The sequence below is a fragment of the Podarcis pityusensis genome, assembly GCF_964106645.2.
Source record: "Podarcis pityusensis genome assembly, chromosome: 8".
Classification (NCBI taxonomy): Eukaryota; Metazoa; Chordata; class Lepidosauria; order Squamata; family Lacertidae; genus Podarcis; species Podarcis pityusensis.
Genome location: NC_138033.1, coordinates 5,143,596 through 5,167,729, shown reverse-complemented (window position 1 = coordinate 5,167,729; position 24,134 = coordinate 5,143,596). Strand labels below are relative to the sequence as shown.

Genomic DNA, 24,134 nt, shown 5'->3' with positions numbered 1-24,134 from the left:
TCCACTGCCTCCCGCAGTTTGGTCAAACTCATGCTGGTAGCTTCGAGAACACTGTCCAACCATCTCGTCCTCTGTCGTCCCCTTCTCCTTGTGCCCTCAATCTTTCCCAACATCAGGGTCTTTTCCAGGGAGTCTTCTCTGCATATATACTGTATATATGCGGAAATAAAACCATATAACCTAAAGACACGTCTGGCTTTGCCGGCCTTCTGTGTTTTTTCATGGTCATAACTTAGCACCTGCATGAGTGAATTAGCTTCCCAGTGCCAGGATAGATGTGTGTGATACTCAGTGCCCAAATGCTTCTGAACGTAAGAGCTTCCATGAGGTCTCCTCCTCATGAGTGCACAAGGAGAGCCCTGCAGCTGGATCAGGCCAAAGGGGGCTCACCTAGTCCAGCATCTTGTTCTCACAGCCATGATCATGGCCATCTGTCAAGGATGCTTTAGTTGAGATTCCTGCATTGCAGGGGGTTGGACTAGAGGACCTTTGGGGTCCCTTCCAACTCTACGATTCTATGATTGTGGCTAGTAGCCAGCAATAGTTTTATTCCCCTTCGTGTTGCCCAATCCACTTTTGAAGCTGTCTAGGTTGGTGATATTGGGATGCGGGTGGCGCTGTGGGTTAAACCACAGAGCCTCTTGGACTTGCTGATCAGAAGGTCGGCAGTTCGAATCCCCGCGATGGGGTGAGCTCCCGTTGCTCGGTCCCTGCTCCTGCCAACCTAGCAGTTCGAAAGCACATCAAAGTGCAAGTAGATAAATAGGTCCACTTGCTACTGTGGTGGGAAGGTAAACGGCGTTTCCGTGAGCTGCTCTGGTTCGCCAGAAGTGGCTTAGTCATGCTGGCCACATGACCCAGAAGCTGTACGCCGGCTCCCTCAGCCAATAAAGCGAGATGAGCGCCGCAACCCCAGAGCCGGCCACGACTGGACCTAATGGTCAGGGGTCCCTTTACCTTTACTTAGGTTGGTGACCATCATTGCTTCCTGCTCCACAGTTTAACTAGGCGCCTTCTCTAACAGTAAAAACTCAAAACGGCAACTGCAGATGGCATCTATGTCATGTTTATTCCACTGGGCACTTCAAGGATCATTCCCTGCCCTGGAAACACCTTGAGACTCCCTTTCAATGCAGCTTGCTGAGGGATGTCTGATGCGACTCTCGAAAAGATTCAGTAGAAAAGAATATCACACACATACAAATCTATATATTTCTCTCTGGGTTAAAGAACAAAACAAACAAGGGGAGCTATTTGCTCTGGGAGCCTGAGTGGACGTAGAGGCGGAGCTTGGAGGCCTTTCCCCTGGCAACGGTGGTCTTCCACTTGAGGGACAGGGTGCCATAGCGGGTGATGCCCCGGACCTTGAAGGTGTGCACGTTGTTCTGATAGCTGAGCGGGATGATGCCATGCCAGGTGGGAAGCCTGGGGGGGAGCCGAACCGAGTGATGGATCATCTCGTAGAGTATCCTTGCCCCCAAACCAGCTTGCGCCTTCCGCATCCTCAGGGCGCTGCCCTTGACGTATGTGCGCTCTCTGCGGTCTCCCAGCAGCAGGTGCTGCGTCATGGCGTGGATGAGCGGGTTGGTCAAGCCGTAGAGGTCTAGCAGCTTGGTGGTCTGCTCCTGCCACGCCAACGACTCGATGCCCCCCTTCTGCTCCTTCAGGACCATGAGGGACTGGTACAGCTTCATGAACCTCTCCCAGTCAACCCCTTTGTCTTCATACAGGCGGAAGGCGTGCTTAAGGGGACCCCTGGTGAGGCTCCACCGACGGAATCGCGCTTTTGGCTGGCCACGTCTGTACAGAGAGTCCTGTGGAAGCCGGTACTTCTTTGGCCTGATAATAGCGGCGGCCATGGGCAGCCCCTCCGTCTGCATGATGGCCTTCCAGGCCTTCTCCTTCCCCGCCAGGGACCACGTTATCTTGCTTGAACTCCTGCCAAGCTCTCCTCTCTTCTGCTTCTCCTCCTCGTCCGCCTCCTTCCTCTCCCCCTCTGGCCTCTCCATGTCTTTCTCCTTCTCCACCTCACCTAGCACAATGGGCCGGGATCTGAATTTGAGGCGCCTTTCCATTCGCAGCTGCTCTATTCTTCCTTGCTCAGCCTTTTCTTCCTCAGCCTTCAGTTTCTTTATGGCTTCCTTCAGCCTCTTGTTCAGGAAGCTCTTCTTAATAAATTTGCCTTTCTCCTCCGTCCACTCCTTCTTCACGCTCTCCCACAAGGATCTCTTCCTGGCCTCTTTCTGCAGCTTTACCTTCAGGTTCCTCGCCTGCAACACCGTCAGGGCGGTCTTCTGAAGGGTCTCCATCTTGGCTGTAAGCTCCTGGGAATCAGTGCTCCAGATCTGGTAGGCCTCCACTGCTTCTTTGAGCTGTTGCAGCAGAGCAGAGTGCCCTTTGCTCAAGAGCCCCTTCATCTCCTCCCCTTTCTGTAAGATCTGCTGTGCTTTCTGCAGCAAAGCCCCTGCCAGGGCCTCAGCCTCCACCCCCGAAGAAACCTCAAGCATTGACACCACTTGGAAGAGGCGCTTGTAGGTGGCGGCGTCACTGGACTCCAGCTTCTCTGGCTGAGTCAGGATGTCCAAGAACAGTTGAGCATGTTCTGAAAGCTCAAGTTGGTCGTCTTCTAGCTTTGGAGTCGCTTCTTCCTCCCATAGGGCTATCAGAGCCTCTCTCTCCTCATCATTGAGGAACTCAAAGGTCTTCTCTACTAGCTCTTCCCACATTTCATCTCCTTCCTCCTTCTTCTCCAGCTCCTCCCACTCCCAGTCCCACTCTTCCCCTTCCTCCCCCCGATGGATAACTCTTCTTTTAGCCACCATTTTCTTTCTTCTTTCAGCCATTTCTCCAACTCCTTCCTCCTCTTCCCCCTCTCCCTCCAGGGCCCTCGTTCTTGCCTGGGCCATCTCCATGGCTTTGGCCTCAATGAGCTCCTTGAGTTTCGACTCAGACAGGCCCAACATTTTTTCCTTAGCCAGCCTCTGAGCGATGGCCTCCACCAGTTCTTCGCGCCTTAACTCTGCCAGCTCCTGGACTCTCGCCTCGTCCACCTCCAAGGCAATTTCCTTGAGCAGCTCCTGTATCCTCTCCTCATCCACTACCAAGCCCATTTCCTTGGCCAGCTCCAGGACCCTGGCCTCGTCCACTTCCAGCACTACTGAGCTGAGCAGTTCCCGGATCCTTTCCTTGGCCTCCTCCCCCTCTTTATTCTCAGCCTGGGCTATCTTAATCGCCTCGGCCATCACCCTCTCCTCCAGCTCTGCCTGTGCCTTCCTGCGTGCCTCAGCCATCACCTTTTCCCATTCTTCCGCCATGGCCATCTTCCGTGCCTTGAGCATCGCCTGCTCCTTGGCTTCGACCAGGGCCAGGTCCCTGGCTTCGCCCAGCGCCTTCGCCTTCACATCTTCCTTGGCCAGGTGCTTGGCTTCAGCCAATGCTCTCTCCTTGAGCTCCTTCATCATCCTCTCTTTGGCCTTTCCCCTCACCTCAGCCAGGGCGCTCTCGGTCATCTCGACCAGCTTCCTTTCCGACTCCTTGAGGATGGGCTTCAGGGCTTCTCTCCTGGCCAGCTCTGGCCCCTCCAGGCCCTCTCTGTCTTTGTCAACCAGCTTCCCCAATCTCTTCCGTTTCCTTGCAGCTGCCTCCCGCTCACGCTCCCTCCGCCGGGCCAGCTCCCGCTCTCTCGCCCTGGCCACCTCTCGCTCCCTTGCCATGGCTTCTGCCTCCAGCTCCCTTGCCTTGGCCTCCTCGTGCTCCCTTGCCTTGGCCGCCTCCAGCTCCCTTTCCCTGGCCGCCTCTCGGTCTCTTTCCTTGATCGCCTCTCGCACTCTCGTCCTGGCCGCCTCCCGCTCCTTTCCCCGGAGTGACTCATACGATTTCCCTTTAACCGCCTTCGCCACCACTTTCCCTGCCACTTCTTTGTCGGAGGCTGACTTCCCCTCCTGTTCTCCAGCCGTCCGGCCTCTCTTCTTTCGCTTCTTTCGTCCGGCCTCTCCATGCTCTCTCACTCCCTTCCCCCTAATGAATTCCTCCTCACTCTCACTCTCAAACTCTGTCTCCGAACTGCTGAACTCCTCTTGCTTCTTTGTGACTCCCACCACCTTCTCCAGGCTCTCCGTGGAAGGCTGGGACAATGACTCTCTTCCTCTGGGCTTTTGCAGACGCTCTATATATGCCGTCCACGCCTTTTCATCAACGGCTGCCTTCTCCTGGGAAGTGAGGAGGGACTGGCTGAGGTTGACAATGTCCTCCCAGGACATGGTGCGGCCAGCCAGGGCATACCGGGCCGAGGCCAGGAGGTCCTCAGCCGCAGTGCGGCCCTCTATGTAGGGGCCGATGCGGAGCATCAACAGCTTGTGGAGGTCGGCACGCCACTTGGTCTTGTCAGAGCTGTACTCCTGGTTAGGGTCAATGAGGCTGCCTTTGGTGGGCACTGGCGGCAGGGTGGGGACGCCCACCTGGCTGGGTTTAGGCGGCAGAACAGCAGTATCTGGCCTGAGTTCCGATGTTGGGAGGGCGGCTGCCTGCAAGTCCTTCCTGTCCCTCTGGTGCTTCAGCATCTCAGTGTAGAGCTGGGTGCGAGTGTCACGCCGCTGCAGGAGGATGGGCTGGGCCTTCTTGCGCACCTTGAGCACCTTTGGGGCCTCGTGGGGAACGGTGGGAAGGACCTTGGGCCTGAGCCGTTTGTCCTTCTCCTTCTCCTTTGCCCTGAGCTCCCGCCTTTCAAGCCGCACCTCCCGCCACATGGAGCCACTGCTGGTGCTGCTGAAGCTGGAGCTGCTGGAGCTGGAGCTGGCGGTGGCCATGCTGGGGGTGGGGCTGAGGCTGGGGCTGCGCTCCTCCAGACCTATTCCACTCGCTATTGGCACAGTGAGCCCCTTGCCTCGTGCTTGAGGGATCCTGGGGAGCTTATCGCCACCAGCTGTGAAGGGACAAGGAAAGGAATGAGATTAACCAGAGACATGGGCAGAATAAAGTCAGGAATCTGAGGGAAGATACCTATGTAGCAGAAGTTGTCCCCCATCCCACTCACCACACAGAGGTGGCTTCAGGTCCAAAACGGTTTACTGTTGCAGAAGATAAGGCTTCAGTAATACAGTTCTGGACATTGATATGTACCGTATTTTTCGCTCCATAGGGCGCACCGGACCATAGGGCACACCTAGTTTTTAGGGGGGGAAATAAAGGGGGGGAAATATCCCCCCCCCCAGCCCCAAAGAGCAAAGAAGCCAAGACAGCGAGCCAGATCCATCCCGCTGGCTGTCTTGGCTTCCTCTTTAGCCACACACAACCTCTCCAGCCGGGATGGATCCCACTTGCTGTCTTGGCTTCGTTTTTAGCCGCGGGGCTGGGGTGGGGGAAGCCCGAGCTTCCCCTGACCCCAGCCCCCAGAACAGGTCCGGGAGCAGCGGCAAGGTTGCATGCAGCCTTGCCGCCGCTCCCGGAGCTTGCGGGGCTGGGGCGCGCTCCGAAGGTTTGCTGATAGCTGCCTGAAGCCCGGGGAGCGCAGCGGGAGACACAGATGTAAAAAAAAGTAAAGGACCCCTGGACCGTTAAGCCCAGTCAAAGGCAACGGTCAAAGGCCCTGTCAAAGGGTTGTAGCGCTCATCTTGCTTTCAGGCTGAGAGAGCTGGTTTGTCCACAGACAGCTTTCCAGGTCATGTGGCCAGCACGACTAAACCGCTTCTGGCGCAACGGAACACCGTGACAGAAGCCAGAGCGCATGGAAATGCCATACATATATACTGTACAAGCACAAAGTATCTCCCATTGCCCCAGCTTCAAGATGTAGCGCAGAATTTGATTCACCAACAGACTCACTGTCTGACTAATGAGCTGACATGCCTGAATCACTTACATAGATGACACTGGGCCATTGCCATAGCAACTGGCTTGGCTGACCTTGCACCTGTTGACTTATCACGTACATGGGGAGATTTTTGCTCATGGGGGGAAATGAACCCCATCTTCCATGTCCAGTTCCTCCAACACACACTTCCTCTTGTGCCTCTGCTTTCCCTGCAGGAAATCTGCTTCTTAATGCAAATGGTTTTGATTTTTTCCTGGAGTGACATTGGTTCTGATCTCTCGCTAAAGAGCAGGTTTCCCTGGAAAGGAATGAGGCAAGGGGGACTCGTGCTTCCTAAGTGCAGCGCAAGTGGAAGTGTCAGTCATTCCACAACTTTCTACCATGGGATTCAAGGCTGCTTGTGCAAGTGAAAAGGGAGACAAACCCACTTCATTGGACACTGACCACAGGTTGCCAGTCCAAGTCAGGACAGCCTGACCTACCAGGGAGCCTAAGCAGGTGATAGCCCCAGAGGATGGTGGCCAGCCTGGGAATGGCGCTCCTCCCAGCAACAACGCTTCAAGATGCCCTCTCTAGGCAGGGATTTGTACTTGCCTCTTTCAGGGGCAAAAGGGGCAGCAGCAGGCGCAGCTCTCCTCTCAGGCTTGCCAAAGATTCCCAGCCACCGCGCCTGTCCAACGGGAAGGGTTTCGGGGGTGGTAAAGTCTACAGATGTTCCCCGGGATGGTGACCTAAGACGGGAAATGGTTGAGCGGCGGTCGCGGACTACTTTGGGTGGGATCTCGTTCATCAAGAACAGATTGGCTGTTAGCTGGTTCTCAACCCGAGTCATCAGCTTCTGTGCTCCTTCTGTCAGAGCAACCTTAGCTTCATCCGCTGTCTCTGCCATGATGCCGGCAGCCCGCACTCTGCGAGGGAAGGCGCTTTGATCGCGACCAAATGAAGACCTGGAAGGAGCAAAGAAGTAAAAGTAAAAGACCCCTGGATGGTTAAGTCCAGTCAAAGGTGACTACAGGGTGCAGCGCTCATCTCACTTTTCAGGCGGGGGGAGCCAGCATTTGACAACAGACAGCTTGTGACGAGTGCCAGAGTGCACAGAAACACCATTTACCTTCCCACCGCAGAGGTACCTATTTATCTACTTGCACTGGTGTGCTTTCGAACTGCTGGGACAGAGCAATGGGAGCTCACCACCGTAGAACAGATTCGAACCGCAGACCTTCTGATGGACAAGCGGCAAGCCCAAGAGGCTCAGTGGTTTAGACCACAGCACCACCCACATCCCTTGGAGCAAAGAGTAAACAGCTGAAGGAGGGGTAAAATTGAGAGGAGGGCCCCAGAGGAATGGGGGTGGGGGGGGGGGATCCAGGCCTTTGGCTTATGGGAGATCTTTCCCTACCCTCTAGTAAATCTCCCCACTGCAAAGCAAAATATCTTATTCCCTTTCAAAACATCTCAGTCCTGCTGTTCATCTCATTGAAGGGACGTTTTAACTACTTCAGGGCTTCTGCTATTGGCTAATTGGACACACACAGCTCTGTGCAAATGTGCTGGGTGTGTGTCATGTGAGGCCCACCTTTAAGCTCCTCATCCTCAGTCATCGCCTACACCTGGGCACAGCACAGCGCAGCATCATAACCCAATTGGGCAGGGAGCAGCTGGGTCTAACTTTGCCAGAAGCTGCAAAAGAGACCCTTCCAGGAAGCTCCTCCGAGCCACAGGGGGTGTTGCTTTGGGGGTCAGGCCTCAGAGGAGACACTTACAAGTCTATCAGGCTGGAATCCGCCATCCGCTGCATCTCCTTCTTCAGGACAAATTTGTCCGTGATGCCAGCCACAGAGTCCAGCAGTGACCGGGCCAGGTCACGCACTTTCTTGTTCTCGTCCAGCAGGGCTCGGGCCAGGGGGACCACTTCCTGTTCACTCAGCAGGTCCATCTTCCCTAAGGCCTCCCAGGCTGCCAGCCTCATCCTCACCTGTGGAGCAATAACAGGGGTCCATATCCTCGTACACATGAGCTCAGGGGCCAGCCTCTGCCGCAGCCTTTGGCATGGCCAGGGGGAAAGCCAGCCTTGGCTCCCCCTCCAGAAGATGCTAATACCCGTGACCAACTTCCTACTGGTGTTGCATAATAAAGTTTGCAAAATAAAGACTTGGTAGTGTAGCTGCTTACAGTGGCTGAAGGACCACTGCACAGTTTTGGGAAAATTTAGACGGGGCCAGTCTTACTGCTTGCTAGGCTAAAGTGTGGAGAAAGGAACGGATCAACTGAGAGTCCTCAGGGTCCAAAGGAAAAGGGACAGTTTTATACCGCTTTGGTCTGACCTTATTCATTTCTAAGCCAGGAAGAACATGGCCTGGGATCCCCTTGGCCCATGAATGAATATGGCCAATACAGTGACTCTGGGCATTTGAATATGTTCATTACCTTCCCTTGGGATCCCAGGGTCCCTGTTTTGCAAGCCTGCCTTATTTAACCATGATGTCTCTGCTATAAATATTTCCAATCACTGCCTTCCTCATATTCACACACCTGTGGCTCACTTACTTTGGTAAGTAGGAAATCTGATTGGTTCTTATGAGCACTGTGTAAAGGATTCTTTTGCTAATAAAATGGCCTGGTGAGGGGTGTGGGGACGCACTTTCTCTGAGAGCCTTGCTGGTCAAAGCCTCGTGTCTTATTTTAATCAGGGTCCGATCCTTTCCTTTGGCCTCAGAACGCAACAGCAGACCCACCAATACGCCTCTGGTATTAGCAGATGTGGAAATTTTGGGGTTCACCATTAATAAAGCTGATAAAAGCTGAGGGTTTAGACCGGTGGGTTGGAGTTTGGCCGGCATGACGTCCCTCTGAGGGCAAGGCTATGGCTACGGAAGAAGCAGGGACCATTTGGGGTGCCAGTGCTGAGAGCCCCTTCCTCTAAGTTCAGGTCTCCGTGGAGCCTCATTTGTCCCAACACAGACCCTGGGGCATATAAATAATATAAATAATAACATTATTATTACTGTTCTTATTGTTATTGTTCTTATTGTTCTTCTTATTATTAAGGTCTGTCTACAACCCCTGGAATCTCGCACCGCTCATGGTGATTGGAGCAGCGTGTTACAATACCAAAGAATAAAACCAAAACCCTGAGTGCCAGGCAGCCATGATTTTCCAGCCTGGCCAGCAAAGCTGTGACCTGAAAGGGAGCAGAGGCTGAGGAAAAAGAACCTTAATTCTGTCAGGAAAAAAGGCAAGATGAATCAACACAGTTACCACATTCAGTCTCTGAGGGGGGAGCCTTTTGTTTTTACCTCGGAGGCAGGGGCCCTTGGGAGGAAGAGCAGCCTGCAAATGTCATAAATAAAACAAAATGGCTGTCCTTGTGCCTCGTGAAGTGCCAAGGGGGCATGGAGAGGGACTGAGAGGGGCCCCTGTGAGGCGCCAGGATGAGGGGCAAGAGGAGCCGTGAGGCTGCTGGCGATGACACCTGACTGGCCATCTCTGCCTCACTTGGGGAAGGGTGAGGCAGGAAGCAGCAGAGGCCACCATGGGGCTGAGGCGAAGCGGACAAGAACAACGGCGGAAACAAAAAAGGCGGGAAAAACCAGTGGCTCCCTGCTGCACTGGCTCCCATATCCTACAAGTGCCCCGATTTTCCAGGGACAGTCCCGGAATTGCAGAAGGCACTCCTGGGTTTTTTGGTTTTTATTTATTTATTTACTGAATATATATACCGCCCTCTACCTAGAGACCTCAGGGTGGTTCATTTGACCCCAGGACGTCCTGCTTTGCCCTTTGCCCTCCCCTCCATGTCTTGGAGAACAATTAAAAGTAGTTTCTCTGTATATGTTGGAGCTGCCAAAAACGGAGTCCTGTTTCTGCTGGAAATAAGATCGTTGCACCCGATGAAGGAAATGGTGAAGGTGCGCTGCCTATGCTTTTGAAGGAAAAGGTCGCCAGTCTACTTTCGTTGCGTCTTTCATTACGACGCTTCCTCAGCCAGCCATTTTTGAGGAAATGCGTGGATTGTTTTTCTCCTTTATTATAAGTGGAGGCTTATACCGTCTTACTCAGAAGAAGTAAGTCACACTGTAGTCAATGAAGCTTACTCTCAGGTAAAAGGGTCCAGACACGTCAGCCTTACACTGAAATCCTCAGTTCCCACTGAGTTCAATAGGATTTATGCTCTGATACGTTCCTGGTCATTCTCAGAGCTGCTGCTGCTGCTTCTTCTATTATTATTATTATTATTATTATTATTATTATTATCCCCGCCTTTCCCCCTGAAAGGGACTCAAGGCAGTTTACAGCTAAAACGTTGCTTCCTTCCGTTAATCTGTGGAAGGGGCTATACAGGATCCCTTCCCCCTCACACATTTTTTTCTTCACAACAACCCTGTGAGCAGCTCCGGTAGATGCGCACATGGACGCCTGTGTGTACGGGAGATCAAATGTGGAAGAAGCTTCTTGAAGCGGAACAACCTGCCCCCATTTTCCTCGGAGAAATGTTGGAGGGGATGGGATCCCTCAGCCTGTGCCCCTCCTCATGAGGAGAATTCAGAGAGAAAACCTTTGGCTCTAGCTCTTTTTGGATTCAGCCAGAAAACTTGACAGACCTCGGTTCTTTGGTTTCAGCCCCTCCACCATTAAATCGCCTCACACTTCTGGGCAGCTCTTTCCTCCTCCCTCAGCCCCCTGCTTTCCTCTTGCCCCCAACCAGGTCTCCAGCCGCAACCCTTCACCCGCCCCTCACAGCTGCCATTCTGCGAGGACCTGGCCAGAGAAAGGGGAGAAATCCCAGGGAAATCCCCTTCCAAGCTTTAGCTGTGATTCCTGCATTGCACGGGGCCAGACTAGATGACCCGTGGGGTCCCTTCCAACTCTATAATTTGATGATTCTATGACAACGGAAGGTGGCAGACTCTCCTTCCTTGGAGGTTTGTAAGCAGAGGTTGGGTGGTCCTCTGCCGGGGGTTCTGCAGTTATGATTCCCGCATTGCAGGGGGTCAGACTAGATGGCCCGTGGGGTACATTCCAACACATCACCTTGCCAGCAAAGGCCCGTTTAGTTAAAGCTATGGTTTTTCCAGTAGTGATGTATGGAAGTGAGAGCTGGACCATAAAGAAGGCTGATCGCCGAAGAATGGATGCTTTTGAATTATGGTGCTGGAGGAGACTCTTGAGAGTCCCATGGACTGCGAGAAGGTAAAACCTCTCCATTCTGAAGGAAATCAGCCCTGAGTGCTCACTGGAAGGACAGATCCTGAAGCTGAGGCTCCAAGACTTTGGCCACCTCATGAGAAGAGAAGGCTCCCTGGAAAAGACCCTGATGTTGGGAAAGATGGAAGGCACAAGGAGAAGGGTACAACAGAGGACGAGATGGTTGGACAGTGTTCTCGAAGCTACCAGCATGAGTCTGACCAAACTGCGGGAGGCAGTGGAAGACAGGAGTGCCTGACGTGCTCTGGTCCAGGGGGACATGAAGAGTCGGACACGACTAAACAACAACAACAAATGAAGCTAGTAAAAGTACGGCTTGCCAATGTCCCTGTGCTGCCCCCTCCCCCCAAGCCCTTCGAAGGACTGCACTGACCTCCTTGTGGGTGGTGTCCTGGATGAGTCGCTCGAAGGCGTCTTCTTGGACCTTGTCTGGCAGCGGGTAGGACTCGGCCAGCTGGACGAGGGCAGCCGTGCACATCAAGTACGTGGAGTAGGGCACGTCGTCCATGAGGTCCAGGATGGCCTTCGTGACGGAGGGCAAGCTGTTATCGCTGGGCTTGTGCCGCAGCCAGGGCTTCGACACGATCTCGGACAGCAGGTCCCGGGAGCGCATCAACCCTGAGAAGGCCACGGAGGGCCGCCGCCTCTGTGGCTTTTTCCTCCGGATTTTGTCTACGGCTTCGGGCTCATCCGTCTCCGGCAGCAGGATCTTGACCATCTTGCGCCTGGGTAAGGGCTGCCTGGTCAGGTCCAAGCTGCACTGCAGGGCCTTGGGTGTCCCCTTTGGAAACAGCTGGGCCCGGATAACCGAATTGGGGACGTATCCGTCGGGGGCGATAGGCCACGTGCGCCCGGCTTGGAAGGGTATCCTGCTGAGGACGGGGATGGGCTCGACCAGCGGTGGAAGCACACGGGACGGTGGTGGCGCTGGCGGAAGCTCGGCAGGAAGCGTCTTCTTCTCCGGGGTTGCCTTGGCACCCTGCTGCGGGAGGAGCTGGTACTTCACGAAGAACTCCGGCTGCAGCTCCTTGATGTATGGCGCTGCCCCGTAGAAATCTGGCCCAGGGAGGGCACTCGCCTCCTTGCCGATGAAATGCAAGACGGTGGCCACGTTGTTCTCCATCACCACCTCTTTGTGGTTGGAGATGGGCTCCAGCCGCTCATACTTCTTGGCCAGCCTCCCTACCTGGCGATACCTGGGGAGGGAAAGCACCCAAAGTCTAGTTTGTTAAGGGGGCTGGGAACTGTAGTTCTGTGCAGGGGGGGGGGCAGGGATTCCCCAGCCACTCTGGGAGGCTTCCACAAAGACCAAAATACACTAAGATGTCACACATTAAAAACTTCCCTAAACAGGGCTGTCTTCAGATGTCTTCTCAATGTCAGGTAGTTGTTTATCTCTTTGACATCTCATGGGAGGGCGTTCCACAGGGTGGGCACCACTACTAAGAAGGCCCTCTGCCTGGTTCCCTGTAACTTGGCTTCTCACAATGAGGGAACTGCCAGAAGGCCCACGGCGCTGGGCCTCAGCGTCCGGGCAGAACAATGGGGGTCAAGATGCTCCTTCAGGTATACTGGGCCAAGGCCATTTAGGGCTTTAAAGGTCAGCACCAACACTTTAAATTGTGCTCGGAAACGTACTGGGAGCCGATGTAGATCTTTCAAGACCAGTGTTATGTGGTCTCGGCAGCTGCTCCCAGTCACCAGTCTAGCTGCTGCATTCTGGATTAGTTGTAGTTTCTGGGTCACCTTCAAAGGTAGCCCCATGTAGAGTGCATTGCAGTAGTCCAAGCGGGAGATAACCAGAGCATGCACCACTCTGGTGAGACAGTCCGTGGGCAGGTAGGGAGACGCTTGGTTAAAATAAAGATGGCAGGCAGGAAGGCTCTCAAGGGGGTCAGTGGGTGGCAGGTGCGCTGTTGGGGTGGGTCTGCAGAGTGTGGTCTGCAGGGTCAGCCCATAATGTGGCAGCAGGTGCTGTGGGATGGGGGGAATGGCCTGAGATGTGAGTGCCCTTCATCCTGTCCTGTGCCCCCTACCCTAGCCTGCTGCCTTCATTGTCCTTTGCCCAGTATTGGAGTAAGATTCCACTGCTGATCCTACTGGCTTCTGTATGTGCCTTGGGGAAGGGCGCCTTCTTGTCTTTTGCCTCAGGCAGCAGAATGTAATGAACTGGTGGTCTGCATTAGAGCTGGGCGGTATCTGGTTTTCAACTTTGTGATATATAACCAGCTAAACATTGTGATATACTGATATATCACCAGGGCTTTTCCCCCAACTGGAACTCACTGGAACTCAGTTCCGGCACCTCTTAGGTGGGCTGCCATTGCCATTCTGAGAGAATGAGCGAGGCGTTCATGGTGAGTTCTAACACCCCTTTTTCTAGAGAAAAATAGCACTGTATATCACAATGTCTGAAAAAAGGATGGAGGCATTGGCTGGCTTCACGGTTTTGCCCACATTTTTGAACATGACACACACACCCATGATTCACAATACAGTGGACCCTCCGGATACAAACTGAACTCGTTCCAGGGGTCCATATGTACCGCCAAAAGTCCACATCTAGAGGCACCGCTTCTGCGCACACACGTGGCGCGATAGAGTGCTTCTGTGCTAACATGTGGCGCGCAGAGCAGTTTTGCGCATGCGCGCACTGCTAAACCCGGAAATATACACTTCTGGGTTTGCCGCGTTCGCAACCCGAAAGTTACGTTACCCGAGGGTCCATTGTATATTGCCAGGTCAAAAATTATGAAACCAATATCATGATACGGACTTGAAATTGGTTTGGGACAATATATCACCTGTCCCTAACACACATCATGATTTTCAATATATTGCCAGGTCAAAAACTATGAAACTGATACTACAATACTGACTTCAAACTGACTTTGGACAATATATCGATATGTTGGCCAGCCCGTGTGTGTGTGTGTGTGTGTGTGTGTGTGTGTGTGCGCGCACACACACACACACACACACACATGCCATGCAGACCTCATGCAGAGGATTGGCTACCCTTGCATGCAGTTCTTGGGCCCAAAATTTTAACCATTCTTGCTCCGCAGCCTTGGCTTCATAGACAGTCCATGGACCTGGAGACTGGCTACTGGCTCTGAGTGCTAGAACCATTTGGACAAGGTATGTTCCCCCTTTTTCCCCATGACAGTTGCAAAGGTCAGTGGCCATTGGTGGGAAACAAGTTTCCTGTATCACCTGAATTGGAAACTGGGGGTGGGGTTCACCCTTTTGCAGCTGTGTCTTCTCTGCCAACCTCTCCAACATTCAGATCCCACCCTGCCTGCCTGCCTCCCTTCCCCTCCCCATACCTAAAGGTAAAGGGACCCCTGACCATTAGGTCCAGTCGTGGCCGACTCTGGGGTTGCGGCGCTCATCTCACTTTATTGGCCGAGGGAGCCGGTGTACAGCTTCCGGGTCATGTGGCCAGCATGACTAAGCCGCTTCTGGCGAACCAGAGCAGTGCACGGAAACGCCGCTTACCTTCCCGCCGGAGCAGTACCTATTTATCTATTGCACTTGGACGTGCTTTCGAACTGCTAGGTTGGCAGGAGCAGGGACAGAGCAACGGGATTCGAACCGCCGACCTTCTGATCAGCAAGTCCTAGGCTCTGTGGTTTAACCCACAGCGCCACCCGCGTCCGTCTCCCCATACTTACTTAGGCACAAAGACTATGTCGAAGGTGAGGAGGAAGTGAGGCAGAAAGGCCAAGGGGCGCTCAATCATGTCGTCCTTCACACACCGGGACATCAGCATGTAGAGGTGGTCTCTGGGCAAGTACAAGACGCATGGGATGAAGTAGATATTCATGTTGCAGCCCACAACCAGGTCTCCCCGCTGGTTGGCAAAGCAGACTCGGCTGAATTTGAGGCTTGTGTCAAACTCCACCAGCATCTGCCCCAGGATGTCCCAGACGCGCACGGTGCCATCAGAGCCGCTGGTCACCAGCATGCTGAGGGTGTGGCAGTAGTCAAAGGAAGTGATGGTGGTGGCGTGCAGGGCGCCAGTCTCCTTCCAGAAGCGGTTCTTCTGGCCAGGGACCAGGGACGCCTGGCGCCACAGCCGGACCCGGTTGTGCTCTGTCAGGGCACAGATGTAGCCGGGGATGAGCAGGAGGTTGTTGATGCGGCAGTTGAAGCTTGGGATGACCACCAAAGGTAACACCTCTAGGAAGTTGTCCTTCTTCAAGAGAACATCGGAGAGGATGATGTACTGGTCCTGGCCGTAGGAGCACAGGTAGGAAGACTCCCGTGAGTGGTAGGACAGGTTCCCTGAGGCTGAGATGCTGCTGAGGGCCACCACTTTGCCGTCGTGCAATTTGCGGTTCCCCATCCGATACAAGTTCTGGGTGATGGTGCGCACCTTCCCGCTCTTGTACCCACTGAAGATGAAGCTGCAGGTGCGGCCTTCCAGGTCCAGCCGGCTGTAGGCCAGGCACAGCACCCTGTCATCTAGGCCCTCCGTGACACGCAAGATGTGCTTGACCGGGCAGGGGTTCTTGGTGGTGTCCAACACGTAGATGTCATTGGTGCCCATCGTCACCAGAAGCTCCTCTCTGTCCGGGTCATAAACGTAGTCCAGGGCCTTTTCCAGTACCTGGAAGGGCCAGGTGACAAACAGCATTTCCCCCGTGACGGGGGATAGGAATCGGATGACCCCGTCTTCCGTGGCTGCCAAGATGCGAGCCTTGTTTGGTCCACACTGCACCCGCAGCAGCTTTGTGAGCATGGACTTGGTTCTGTTGAAGAGCTGGCAGAAGTTGTTGACGGTGCGGATGGAGAAGGTGTAGAGGGTGCAGAGGAAGAAGGTCTGCTCGTTGAGGAACTGCATCTGGAAGAGCTGCTCTCCGATGTCCAGGCGTCGGAGGAGCTCACAGGTGGTCAGGTTCCATTCCTTTAGCAACCCGTCCAGCGATGTGGTCATGATGGTGTGGAACGAGTGCCGGGTGGTGATGGTGGTGATGGCGCTCTGGTGGGCCTTGAACTGGGTGGTCTGGGTCCCTTTGTCAAAGTTCCACACCTTGATGTCCCCAGCGAGGTCCCCAGTGAAGAGGAAGCTCTGAGGCCAATAGGAGGAGCAGCAAGTGAGTGACACACCTTGGCTCACCTGGAAGGCCCGGGTCTGGGTCTTGGTATTGTAGTCGTACACACGGATGATGTTCTCGCACAAGGCCACCAGCACTTTCCGCTCCTGCTCCAAGCTGAGGTAGTGCACAAATTCACCACTTGAGATCTGCACCTCCCGCGTGACAGCAAGGTAGGGAACCTTCCCTGGGGTAAAGCCCCAAAAGGCCACAATGCCAATGGCACCTGTCACCACTTCACCTGTCTCAGGGTTGTAGCACATGCTGGTGACCGAATAGGGCGATTTCACCTCGGAGAGCATCTTGCATTCCTGAGTGTGGTCACCAAAAAGCCGCAGGTGGATGTCATCGCAGTAGGCCACAAAGAGGTGCAGGTGGGAAGCATAGGAGATGTACAGGACCTTTGGGTCTTCCTCTATGGCGTACTCTCTCTCTGTTATGGGGGTCTCGTCCTCTGGGTTGTACACCCAGACTCGAACCTGCAGGAGAAGTCTGAGAGTCAGAGGCAATGGACTCTGTCCCATGCCCTGCGGGTAGGGTTAGTATCTTGGTTCACCTATTTAAAGACATAGACACCCCAAACAATCTCCAAATTAGCTTATTATATATCATACAATCCAATACAAAGCTGTGGTGCTAGACGAGGGACATGGTGTTCAAGGTTCTCTCCAGCTGCCTGGTGTTTCTGCTGCCGCCCTCTCTGGCCCATAGGGCAATAACCCCCTTTCAGGAGTTGAGATGCCAGTCAGGGGGGAGGCCTGGGAATCGGGACTCCTCCTCTTTAGAGGAGGGGAAGGTGGGCTCTCTGACTTGAAGCAAGGGCAGTGGGAGCTCAAGGGGCCTGGGACATTGCCCCAGCTGTGGAAGAGGAGACTGGGATCTAGATCAAGCATGGCAGTAAGAAAATATAATTTCCTAAGGCTGCTTCTTGTCTCCTGCACGGCAGGGGAGGAAAGTCATGGAGAAGTCATGGCGGCCATCTAGGTTCCCCCCAGGATTAGGGGTGGCCTGCCTCTGAACACTAGTTGCCTGGAAACAACAGCAGGGAAGGGGACTACTGTACACAAATGGGAAACAGGACTAAGGAGAGCTTTGGTCTGATCCTGTAGGACTCCCCTTATGGAATGGACTTCCTCAGAAGGTGGTGGACTCTCCTTCATCGGAGGTATTTAAGCTGAGGTTGGCTGGCCACCTGTCAGGGTTCTTTAGTTGAGATTCCTGCACACCGCAGGGGGTTGAACAAGATTACCCTCGAGGTCCCTTCCAACTCTGCAATTCTATGATTTAAGGGAGAGCACAGACAAACCTAGACAGCATCTTAAAAAGCAGAGACATCACCTTGCCAACAAAGGTCCATATAATTAAAGCTCTGGTTTTCCCAGTAGTGATGTATGGAAATGAGAGCTGGACCATAAAGAAGGCTGATCGCCGAAGAATGGATGCTTTTGAATTCTGGTGCTGGAGGAGACTCTTGAGAGTCCCACAGACTGCAAGAAGATCAAACCTCTCCGTTCTGAAGGAAATCAGCCCTGAGTGCTCACTGGAAGGACAGATCCTGAAGCTGAGGCTCCAAGACTTTGGCCCCCTCATGAGAAGAGAAGACTCCCTGGAAAAGACCCTGATGTTGGGAAAGATGGAGGGCACAAGGAGAAGGGGACGACAGAGGGCGAGATGGTTGGGCAGTGTTCTCAAAGCTACCAGCATGAGTTTGACCAAACTGCGGGAGGCGGTGGAAGACAGGAGTGCCTGGCGTGCTCTGGTCCAGGGGGTCATGAAGAGTCGGACACGACTAAACGACTAAACAACAACAACACGAAGCTTCTGCATTCTTTTGAGCTGCTGGATTTGAGGGTGGGGGTTCCTTGAAGATAATGAATAAGATCCTGACCATGTTTGGGGGTTGGAGGCTGAGGGCAGCCACACCTCTCAGCCATTTCTCTCCCCATCTCCCTGGCCAATCAGGGCCCAGCTCACCTTGCCCTTCTTGGAGGACTTCCGGCTGAAGGATGCAAAGTAGTGTCCTGCCTCACCCGAATAGTGGCAGATGACCGGCATGAAGTTGGGGGAGCTGCTCTTCCGGAATATGATGGTGGGTCTGTCGCTCAGCATGATGTTGGATCCTTCCGTCACCTCCTGCGCGCCCTGCCCAGAGGAGGGGAAAGACAGTGGGGTTGGCAGGGGGAGAGCAGAACCGGAATGTGCCTGCGCCACTCACAGCACACGGTCCGCATTCATGCCACCTTGGCGTTGGGGTGGCAGGCACAGCCAAGGCTGCTGCTCAGTGACAGTTGACTGAAGGCCAGAAGGAAGGAACTGGCTGCTGCTGCTGTTTTCTTATCTATATCCCCCACAGTATTATTAAGATAAAGGCCTTTTTATTAAAAAGTAGTCGGTTCCCAAGGACAACTGGAATAAAACAGCCTTCAGCTGCCTGGCAGAATAATAATAATAATAATAATAATAATAATAATAATAATTATTATTATTATTTATACCCCACCCATCTGGCTGGGTCCCCGCAGCCACTCTGGGCGGCTTCCAACAAAACACTAAAATACAATAACCTATTAAACATTAAAAGCAACCCTAAACAGGGCTGCCTTTAGATGTCTTCTAAAAGTTTGGTAGTTATTTTTCTCTTTGACATCTGGTGGCAGGGCGTCCCACAGGGCGGGCGCCACTACCGAGAAGGCCCTCTTCCTGGTTCCCTGCAACTTGGCATCTCGCAGCGAGGGAACCGCCAGAAGGCCCTCAGCGCTGGACCTCAGTGTCCGGGCAGAACGATGGAGGTGGAGACGCTCCTTCAGGGATACTGGGCCTTTGAGGCCGTTTAGGGCTTTAAATGTCAGCACCAACACTTTGAATTGTGCTCGGAAACGTACTGGGAGCCAATGTAGGTCTTCCAAGACCGGTGTTATGTGGTCTCGGCGGCCGCTCCCAGTCACCAGTCTAGCTGCCGCATTCTGGATTAGTTGTGGTTTCCGGGTCACCTTCAAAGGTAGCCCCCCATAGAGCGCATTGCAGTAGTCCAAGCGAGAGATAACTAGAGCATGCACCACTCTGGGAAGACAGTCAGTGGGCAGGTAGGGTCTCATCCTGCGTACCAGATGGAGCTGGTAGACAGCTTCCCTGGACACAGAATTGACACAGCAAGGATTGAGCCAGTTACTTTCTGGGACCATCTCTGTGCCTGTCTTTCATGCATGCACACACCCTCCCTTCCAGCCCCCAAATCACGGGGAGAAAATCCTGTTCTCATCAGAGGACAGTGGTTCTGCATTACCATCTGAAGCTTGTGGAAAAGCTGGCCTTGGAGTTCCCTCCACAAGGGCACGATGCGGACCGGTTCTTTCACCATGGTGGTGCTGTGGGAGCTCAGCTGCTGCAGAAAAGATCCCTGGAAATAGGGAGGAATCAATCCCCACTGTCCTGGGCAACCGTTGATCTGGAGAGGAAGGGAATGGTTTAGGATTTCTTGGTGGGGGCAGCCCCACAAGGTCCAGCCCCCATTAGCCTTGGAAAGGCGAGAGGGGACCAGCTCCTGCTGCTCAGCCATTCAGACTCCGAGTATGCTCCATCCTAAGGCGTCAGGGATGATGGAGAGACCACCACATTGTAAAAGTGACGAAAGCAACATAAAGGGGAGGTTCTGAGGATGGCAATATGAGAATGGGGCTCTTTTGTAGTAGCTCCTCATTTGTGGGATGTTCTCCCCAGGGAGACTCACCTGTAGTCACCAAGCTGTTAAACAATCAATGGCCTTTTAAACTGGAGGGGTATTGCTTAGTTTGCCTCATGTTATATTTTTGTGGTTTCTATACTGTAAACCACCCTGTGATCCTCCAATGAAAGTCAGTATATAAATTTAATGAATAATGATGATGTTGATGATTGAGGTGCATTTTAAATGCACCAAATATATTGTGCTGAATCAACTTTCTGTTTTTCTGATTAATTTTAATGGCGCTTATCCATCATACTGTATGTTCTTCTTAAAAATTAATCTATATATTTACGGCTTAGAAACTTTGGCAGTTAAGCAGTATAGAAATAGCTTAATTAAATAAATAAAATCAAAACGACATCGTAGCAGCTTAACCCTGACTAGCCACAAAGTACTGCTGCCAAAGAAGTTATAGGATAGGGGTCAGCAACCTTTTTCAGCCGTGGGCCGGTCCACCGTCCCTCAGACCATGTGGGGGGCCGGACTATATTTTGGGAAAAAATAATGAACCAATTCCTATGCCCCACAAATAACGCAGAGATGCATTTTAAATAAAAGCACACATTCTACTCATGTAAAAACACCAGGCAGGCCCCACAAATAACCGAGAGATGCATTTTAAATAAAAGGACACATTCTACTCATATAAAAACACGCTGATTCCCGGACTGTCCATGGGCCGGATTGAGAAGGAGATTGGGCCACATTCAGCCCCTGGGCCTTAGGTTGCCTACCCCTGTTATAGGATATGTAAGCCCTTGCTCAGGTCAGGCCAGTCTGTCATCTATCCCAGAAAGGTACGTATTTTTCGTTCTATAAGACGTGCCAGACCACGACGCACCTAGTTTTTCGAGGAGGAAAACAAGGAAAAAAATATTCTGAATCTCAGAAGCCAGAACAGCAAGAGGGATCGCTGCGCAGTGAAAGCAGCAATCCCTCTTGCTGTTCTGGCTTCTGGGATAGCTGCGCAGCCTGCATTCGCTCCATAAGACGCAAACACATTTCCCCTTACTTTTTAGGAGGGAAAAAGTGAGTCTTATAGAGCAAAAAATACGGTATTCTCTGACTGGCAGGCAGCTCTCTTAAAAACTTCAGGGATGGAGAGTTATTTGGCAGCCCTGCTACCCCTAGAACTTAAAAAATGAAAAACACACACCAGGGGTTCAACTCAGGACCTGCATTCCCTGCCAGTGAGCAGTTGACCACTTAAAGTGCATCCAGAGAAGGCTGAAGGTCCCACGGGAGGCTGGACCAGATGGGCCATTGCCCTAATCCAGAAGGCTGTTCTAATTCCCATATGTTTGTGGGGCTGCAAGCCCTATTAGTATCAATGCTTCCTCCTTGGACTTCCATGGGACAGAGCCATGTTTCCTTTCCACCTCTGCCTTTCTTCCGTGGTTCCAGGCTTGGAACCAGCCTAGCCAACCAAACTCACGTGGCTTCATTTTCCAGGCCCCACAGCATTGTGGGTGCAGCTGGGGCCAGCCACTTTTGCCACAGGCAGCCACAGGCAATGACTAGTAGCCCTAGACAGGCCCTAGGGGCAGGGTGGGGGCACAGTGCCACAAGGAAGCTCAGAAGGTGTGCGGACCAGATAAGCCACCATTCTTGACCAGAGCCGCTTAAGATGAGGATGGCGACCAGCCCACAAAGCAGGAAAAGGGATTACCTGTTTAGATCCTTGGAATCCCAAGAGGAAGACAGGAGTGTGACATCATGGCATTCTAACCAGTGGGCAAGAGACATAAGAATCTAAGAAGAGCCTTGTGGATCAGGCCTATGGCAGATCACCCAAGTGTCCCTATTTTCCAGGGACAGTCCTGGATTTACAGAAGCTGCCCTGGTTTCTGATTTCATCCTGGAATGTTCCGCTTTTCCTTAGATAAAAGTAAGGACAGATCCTGAAGCTAAGGCTCCAAGACTTTGGCCACCTCATGAGAAGAGAAGACTCCCTGGAAAAGACCCTGATGTTGGGAAAGATGGAGGGCACAAGGAGAAGGGGACGACAGAGGACGAGATGGTTGGACAGTGCTCTCGAAGCTACCAGCATGAGTTTGACCAAACTGCAGGAGGCAGTGAAAGACAGGAGTGCCTGGCGTGCTCTGGTCCAGGGGGTCACGAAGAGTCAGACATGACTAAACAACAACAAAGGTAAAGGGACCCCTGACCATTAGGTCCAGTCGTGGCCAACTCTGGGGTTGCGGCGCTCATCTCGCTTTATTGGCCGCGGGAACCGGTGCACAGCTTCCAGGTCATGTGGCCAGCAGGACTAAGCCGCTTCTGGCGAAACCAGAGCAGCGCACGGAAACGCCGTTTACCTTCCCGCTGGAGTGGTACCTATTTATCTACTTGCACTTGGACATGCTTTCGAACTGCTAGGTGGGCAGGAGCAGGGACCGAGCAACGGGAACTCACCCCGTCGCAGGGATTCGAATTGCCTACCTTCTGATCAGCAAGTCCTAGGCTCTGTGGTTTGGATGTCCCTGTTTTCATTGGAGGGTCTGGAGTTATGCAACGCCTGAGCCAAGGAGATATATAACTTTGCATCCTTTAGAAGACATCTGAAGGCAGCCCTAGATCTGGAAGATTTTGTTTTATTTTGTCTTCTCCTACATGGGCTCCCTTCCCAGGTGGACAAGCCCCACCTACCCCTTATATTTATTTATACTCCCCATTTCCCCTGGCTCCAGCCTTTCTCTATAAACAGGGCCTAGTGTCTATAGGGAGGTAGCATATAATCAGGTATTAATGATGTAAGAGGTTTACATTATTAATGCATTGTTATGTAACCAACGTCGGGAGTTGATTATTAATCCCTATTCGTCTCATTAAGCTGTTGCCCTCTGTGCCTCTTCAGTATTAAAATCCAGCATAATCCTCGCCATCCCCAGAAGCTGACCTGAAGGGTCAAGTCTGCGTTGTGCAAACTTCAGTCTTGGAGGGCAGGGAGCCCAATATTGCCTTGTCCTCTGAGGGTTTCATACAGCAACTGTGCCTGGAAGGCTGTGTACAGCTCTGGCCACCTTGCCTCAGAAAGGATATTGCAGAGTTGGAACAGGGCAACCAAAACAACCAATGGGATGGAGCAGCTCTCCTAGGAAGAAGAGTTGTAGCACTTGGAGCTTTTGAGCTCATCCACACTTTGCTTATCTCATGCCTAGAAAGCAGGAGTAGGAGTGGATTTCCTGCCGCTTTCCCTCGGGAAACCTGTTCTTTACTGCTGAATCAGAGCAAACATCAATCCACAGAAAACTGAAGAAGTATCTGAAGAAGAAGTGTGCATGCACACGAAAGCTCATACCAATAACTAACTTAGTTGGTCTCTGGGACGCCGGTGGCGCTGTGGGTTAAACCACAGAGCCTAGGGCTTGCCGATCAGAAGGTCGGCGGTTTGAATCCCCGCGACGGGGTGATCTCCCATTGCTCGGTCCATGCTCCTGCCAACCTAGGAGTTCGAAAGCACATCAAAGTGCAAGTAGATAAATAGGTACCACTCCGGCGGGAAGGTAAATGGCATTTTCGTGTGCTGCTCTGCTGGCCACATGACCCAGAAGCTGTACGCCGGCTCCCTCGGCCAATAAAGCGAGATGAGCGCCACAACCCCAGAGTCAGCCATGACTGGACCTAATGGTCAGGAGTCCTTTTACCTTTAAGGTGCTCCTGGAAGAAATTTTTTTATTTTGTTTCGTCCACAGAAAACCCGACTGATGTTTGCTCTGATTTAGCAGTAAGGAGAAGGATTTCCCAGGAGAAAGCGGCAGTAGAAGTGGAAGGATGGACGAACCATTAGAGCACAGGTGAGGACAAAGGGACAGGACAGAAGTGTGTAAGATTAGGAGGAGGAGGAGTTTGGATTTGATACCCCGCTTTATCACTACCCAAAGGAGTCTCAAAGCGGCTAACAATCTCCTTTCCCTTCCTCCCCTACAACAAACACTCTGTGAGGTGAGTAGGGCTGAGAGACTTCAGAGAAGTGTGACTGGCCCAAGGTCACCCAGCAGCTGCATGTGGAGGAGCGGGGAATCGAACCTGGTTCACCAGATTACGAATCCACTGCTCTTAACCACTACACCACACTGGCTCTTAGGCATAGTGTGGAGAAAGTAGATAGAGAAACTCTCTTCATCCTCTCTCATATTAACGGCTCAGGACCACCATACCTCTCTCCAGTGTTTTTTATCTGGCAGTATGCAAGGGTATGCAGAACCAGCACCTCCCCCCCCCCCCAAAGAAAAGCACTGCCTTTCTCCATATGAACCTACCTGGACCCTGAGATCATCCTCCGAGGCACTTG

At 52.8% G+C, this 24,134-nt stretch overlaps 1 protein-coding gene and 1 long non-coding RNA gene across 4 annotated transcripts; one reads left to right on the top strand and one right to left on the bottom strand.

The window, feature by feature from the left end:
- Positions 1 to 1,050: 1,050 nt before the first annotated feature.
- WDR87 (WD repeat domain 87) lies at positions 1,051 to 23,209 on the bottom strand. Of its 3 annotated transcripts, none has more exons than XM_081018572.1 (8): positions 22,283 to 23,209; positions 19,400 to 19,561; positions 18,091 to 18,258; positions 14,692 to 16,595; positions 11,388 to 12,210; positions 7,573 to 7,784; positions 6,404 to 6,756; positions 1,051 to 4,921 (listed from the first exon to the last, which is right to left on the bottom strand). In XM_081018572.1, the coding sequence occupies exons 1-8, from the start codon at positions 22,385 to 22,387 to the stop codon at positions 1,251 to 1,253; spliced, it is 7,398 nt and encodes a 2,465-aa protein (XP_080874698.1). In that variant the 5' UTR covers positions 22,388 to 23,209; the 3' UTR covers positions 1,051 to 1,250. The 3 variants fall into 3 exon arrangements, with proteins under 3 accessions (XP_080874698.1, XP_080874700.1, XP_080874699.1); XM_081018574.1 differs by lacking the exon at positions 22,283 to 23,209 and adding an exon at positions 21,510 to 21,576; XM_081018573.1 differs by lacking the exon at positions 22,283 to 23,209 and adding an exon at positions 20,997 to 21,500.
- LOC308484627 lies at positions 7,835 to 9,063 on the top strand. Its single transcript, XR_013990055.1, has 3 exons — positions 7,835 to 8,360; positions 8,858 to 8,894; positions 9,002 to 9,063. It is a non-coding gene; the product is annotated as an uncharacterized lncRNA (long non-coding RNA).
- Positions 23,210 to 24,134: the final 925 nt, after the last annotated feature.